Raw genomic sequence first — 5,634 nt, 5'->3', positions numbered from 1 at the left:
TATTTGTCTTTTTGTGACTGAGATATTTCACTCAGCATAATGTCCTCCAGGGTCACCCATTTTGAATAATATTGCATGTGTTCCTTGTTTTTCAATGCAGCGTGGTACATTTTAACATCATTGTTTCATAAGCTTCTCTTAATGCTCCTATGAAAGATTTAAGTCGTTTGTTAGGTATTCCAGCTTTTCAGAATCAGTTCTCTGATATGATATATTGCCATTGTTAGGTGCCACCAAGTTGACTACAACTCTCAGCAACAATTTATTTATTTCTTTTTCTTTTCTTGTTGTGCACTGTCGAATCAGATCCAACTGGCACAGGAGAAGATTGCCCCTCCTTCTCCAGTAGACCATCTGGTGTATTTGAACCACATGCCTTCGGGATTGCAGTGCAGCTTCCTTGCCACTAGGCCACCAGAACTCCCTCTCAGCAACGATATAAAAAATAGACCTTGCCCTATCCTGTGCCATCCTCACAATCACTGATATGCTCAGGCCCATTGCAACAGTCACTGTCACAATCCATCTCATTGAGAATCTTCCTCTCTTTCTCTGACCCTTCACCTTTCCAAGCATGATGTCTTTTTCTCAGGGCTGGTGCCTCCTCAGCCAAAGTATGTGAGAAGAAGTTTCACTATCCTTGCCTCTAAGTAGCATTCTGGTTGCACCACCTCCAAGACAGATTGGTTTCTCCTAGATTTGCAACCCAGACCAGTTTAAAACCAAAACCCCAAACTTATTGTTGTTGAATTGGTTACAAGACCGAGACTCCCATATGTAACAAAGTCAAAATGCCTCACAGGGTTTTCTTGGGTCAGTGAATTAAAGGAAGACCCTCAATAAGATGGGTTTGCCCAATGGCTGCAACAATGGGCTCAAACATAGCAATGAGGGCTCAGGTCTGGCAATGTTCTTCCTGTTGTCCATCGGGTCACTAAAAGCCAGAATATACTAATGAACACCCAACAGCAACAACTGTCTTTAAGGAGGCAGCTGATCATACACGCCCTTCGCCACTCAAGGCTATTGTTACAACAAAGTCATGGTAAAAGACAGAAGAGCAGATACATGCCATGCTATACCACCTACTCTGTTAACTAAAGAGGTTCCAAATCTTTTTAGCTTGATTAGTGGTACAATGGACTTTTATGAACATAATTTATTAAAATGCCAAGGTCTTTTTCTTACTTTGCTTATTTATAAACACAAAGCAAAATGAAACTAAACAGTTGCCATTAAGTTGACCCTGAGCCCTGGTGACAGAATGGGTGTCACAGTAACACTATGATCTTCAGGGTTTTCAAGGGCTGAGTTTACAAAAGTAAATTGCCAGGCACTTCCTTTGAGGTATCTTTTCAAGGATTTGAACTATCAACCTATCTGTTGGTAACTTAACCATTCAATTACCCAGCTACTCTCTTCATTTATAGATAAAGAAAATATGTCTTAGTTTGAACAGAAGTCTTCTGATGTCTGGTTCATAGCAGAGCTCTCTTTCCTATATTCTATTATGTATAGAAGAATGTTGAGTGTACTGTTGTTGAGGACCGTTGAGTGGGAACTGAACCATAGCTGACTTTCCTGTGGGTTTTCAGAGGCAGTTAATTACACAGAAAAAGATAGCTCTTCTCCCACAGAGCAGCAGGTGGATTCAAACTGGATATCTTTGGGATTGCACTGCAGCTTCTTATCACTAGACCACCAGAGTTCTCTTTGTGTAGAAGAATATACATCCTATGCTTTCCTTTCTAAAAGCAGCTCTGGTGGGATAGTGCATAACATGTTGAACTGCTAATAAAAAGGCCAGTGGTTCGATACCACCACCTGCTACACTAAGAAGGAAGTCTCCTTCTATAAAGGTTTTGTTGTTGTTGTTGTTGTTGTTATGTGCCGTCAAGTCACTTGCGACTCATAGCGACCCTATGTACAACAGCCCTAAACTCCGCTCTGTCCTGTGCCAATCGCACTGTCTCTGACACTCCCATCCCGATTATCCCAGTCACTGAATCAATCCACCTCATAGAGGGCCTTCCCCTCCTGTGCTGTCCCTCCACCCTCCCAAGAATGATGTCCCTCTCTAAGGACCGGTCTCTCCTCACAACATGTCCAAAGTATGTTAGACGGAGCCTCAGAATCCTTGCCTCCAAGAAGCCACCTGGTTTAACCCTTTCCAGGACAAATCTGTTTGTTTTCCTAGCAGTTCATGGTATTCTCAATACTCTTCTCCAGCACCACAGCTCAAAGGCATCAATTCTCCTTCTATCCTCCTTGGTCATTGTCCAACTCTCTGATGCATAACAGGTGATTGTGAAGACCATGGCTTGTATCAGACGCACCTTAGTCTCCAAAGAGACACCATTGCTCTTCAGCACTTTGGAGAGGTCCCTAACAGCAGACTTTCCAATCTTGAAAACCCAGTGGAAGGTCACTGTGAGCTGAAACTGACTCAATGACAGGTTTGGTTTTGTTTGTTTAGGTTTTTTTTTTTTTTTTACTCTTCTATCTATACGCTGCTTTCTATTAAGAGAGTTCTCACAATGATGTCAGTCTAGAGACTAAGGTGTATCTAAATCAGGCCATTGTCTTCAGAGAGTTGAACAATGACTAAGACTGACAGAAGAATTGATGCCTTTGAGTTCTGGTGCTGGAGAAGAGTCTTGAACATACCACGCACAGCTAACAAATAGGTCTGTTTTGGAGAGGACGAAACCAAGTTTCTCTATGGAGGCTAGAATTTTGAAGCTTCGTCTGTCATATTTTGGGCACATGGCCAAGAGAGAGACTGTTCCTTGGAGAAGGACATCATGCTTGGAAGGGTGGAGGGACAGCACAGGAGAGGAAGACCCCGGCTGGGATGGATTGATACAGTGACTGGGGCATTGAGGGTTGGTGTGTCAGAATTGGTGAGACTGGCTTAGGACAGAGCAGGCTTCAGAGCTTTGGGTCACAGGCAACTCAAAAGCACATAACAGCAAAACAACAACTAAGTAGGCTATAGAAGGCTACTATGAAGTAACTGGAATTATTCCGAGAAAGGCAGCTACTGCTTTCATTTTATTACATATTTACAAAATGGTGAAAACCTACTGCTATGAATATATTGTTTTTGTTTTCCTTGTTCAAATTCTGATTCCTGGTGACCCCATGTACGGAGAATTATCCTAAAGAGTTTTAATGCTGTGACCTTTCAGAAGGCTATCACCAGGTCTGTCTTCTGGGGCATCTTCTTGTGGGTTTAAAGCACCAGCCTCTTTTTAGCAATGAAATGCTTAACAATTTGTGCCACCAGAGTCCACCAATTGCTGTATATTAAGAAAGCCTAAATAATTCAAATCTACTAGGAAATAAGAATATTCTCAGAGTCTAAAGATTAAATCCCAATATATTACAAGAGAGCTCTCGTGGTTTTGTGGTAAGGAATTGCATTGCCAACTTAAAGTTACATGGTTCGAATCTACCAGCTACTCTGCAGGAGAAAGATGGGCAGTCTCCTCCTGTGTGACTTACTACCTCTGAAAACCCACTGGAGTGTCTGCTATGAGTCAATTTTGACTTGATGGTAAACAGTAACACCACATTACAATAAAACTGGCAAAAATGCTTTAAATGCAGGCTATGGTGGCTGTTAAGGGTTTTCAGATGCTATAAACTGCAAGGTGGATTTGAACCACATGCTATTGGTTTGTCAGCACGACTCCTTACCACTAAGCCACCAGATCTATCTTTTAAAGGTACTGAGATAGCATTTCCCAACTCACTTAATCATGCTGTAAAATCAGTATGAGAAGAGGGGAAATGCACAATCAGCCTCAGATCACCATTTAAGTCCAATTTACCTTCTTTTGGCAAGATGGCAGCCACTGGTGATTGGTCAATCAGAATGTAGAGGTCATTATCCAGATACCGGTCAAGTTCAATGATCCTTTCCTCAGAACACTGTGTCATCCCATGATCACTGGTGATGATGAGGTTCAGAGTGTTCCACAACTTTGCTTTTCTTAACATTTTTATGAGATATCCCAGCTTATTGTCAATATCTGTAATGACAGACTTCATGAGCGGGCTGTCAGGTCCCAAATGGTGGCCCATGTCATCCGGGTCCTCCCAATAGAGAAGACCAAGATTGATAGGCTCTTTTAATGTAAACCATTCAATAATTTTGGCCACTCTGTCTTCAAATGGAACAGATTCATTGTAGGGCAAGTAGTGAGTGGGAAAACTCTTGTGTATTTCCACATCTGTTCCAGGCCACATTGCTGCACCACTGGTGTGTCCTGCCCTTTGACTGGTGATCCATATCGGGGTTGCTTCTTCCCAAAACTCAGAATCATAAATACTCATATCATCCAAGGAGAAAGATTTATTCAGAACAGGATCAAACATGCTGTTCGAAACAATCCCATGACTCTCTGCAAAGAGGCCAGTTACCATCGTATAAAAGTTAGGGTAGGTCTTTGTAATAAAGATATTTGTAACTTGCTTCACATGAACACCAGCCTTCATGATGTAATGAAAATGGGGTGTTGGAAATCTATATAAGTAATCCCAACGGAATCCATCAAATGCCACTAGCAGGACCTTTTGCTGGTCTGGTTGGAGAGAAAATGTAGTTGTGAGTGTTAATGTGGCAAGAATGAAGACCGTCCAGAGAAGTTTTGGAGTCATTTTCAAAGCACTTGTTCCATTCAATGTAAAACACTCTGTAGAATAAAGACAGAAGTTAATGACACCAATTTTGCTGCTTATATTTCACCCTAAACTAAGAATACTGTTGCTCAGTTATCCCAGTTACATCATAAGGCACATCTTGGAAGAATTATGTTGCAGAACACTCTATCTCCATCTACAAACCTGTGGTTATCTGCATAAAAAAACTTTATTAAAAATTCAGCTGCATTATAAAACTTTTATCCAAAATGTATCAAAACATTCCTCTGAGAAATACTTTAGATAAGTTCCCCACTAGCATTTTAAAAGAAGTAATTAACTTACAACTTCTCAGAAACATTGTCAGGTTGCCTTGGACTTCTGATATAGTATGCTAATTGAAAGGTTAGGAGTTCAAGTCCACTAGCCACCTTGCAGGAGACAGATGGACAATCTCTTCTCCTGTGGATTCACAACCTTGGAAACCTGATAGGTGGCCACTTTGTGCTAGAATTAACTTGACAGCAGATAGGTAGCATTGATGGAGTATATACCATTAGCAAAGCCCAATAATGGTGCTTTTTTAAAAAACACATTTCCATTTTCAAAACCAAGTCCTTTATGTTTGATTCATTATAGATAAAGATGTTACAAGAGGAGAAAATAGATGAATTTGTTTCTTGAATGAAAATAAAATTTGCATCATTCAGATTCATTTGTGAAATGTACAGCCATTTGTTAATAATCAAAGCATTAAACCTCTTTAAACAATTAAGTTATGAACTAATTACAAACAGAAACATAATTCTGAAATTTAATGTTCACCTTCTTACAGTGAAGTTAGATTAAAATTTTATATATTCCCAAATGCTTGTATTCTAGCTATTAAAACTAAAACTCAACATGGATAAAAGGTATGTAAATATTTCAAATTATCACTGGACTTGAACTTTAAGCAAGGATCTTTTGTTCTCTATTTTTGTTGAC

General features: G+C 40.2%; 1 protein-coding gene across 1 annotated transcript in view; it reads right to left on the bottom strand.

Annotated features, from left to right (window-relative positions):
- Positions 1-4,694, bottom strand: part of ENPP5 (ectonucleotide pyrophosphatase/phosphodiesterase 5 (putative)) — a 9,795-nt gene extending 5,101 nt beyond the window's left edge. Inside the window, exon 1 of the mRNA XM_006881932.1 lies at positions 3,837-4,694. Within this exon, the coding sequence (XP_006881994.1) occupies positions 3,837-4,665 (829 nt within the window). The 5' untranslated portion in view covers positions 4,666-4,694. The remainder of the gene's footprint in view (positions 1-3,836) is intronic.
- Between the last annotated feature and the right edge of the window lie 940 nt (positions 4,695-5,634).

This window comes from Elephantulus edwardii, unplaced genomic scaffold (assembly GCF_000299155.1).
Source record: "Elephantulus edwardii isolate Elephantulus edwardi_28Jun2011 unplaced genomic scaffold, EleEdw1.0 scaffold00017, whole genome shotgun sequence".
Lineage (NCBI taxonomy): Eukaryota > Metazoa > Chordata > Mammalia > Macroscelidea > Macroscelididae > Elephantulus > Elephantulus edwardii.
This window is presented reverse-complemented; position numbering and strand designations above follow the sequence as displayed.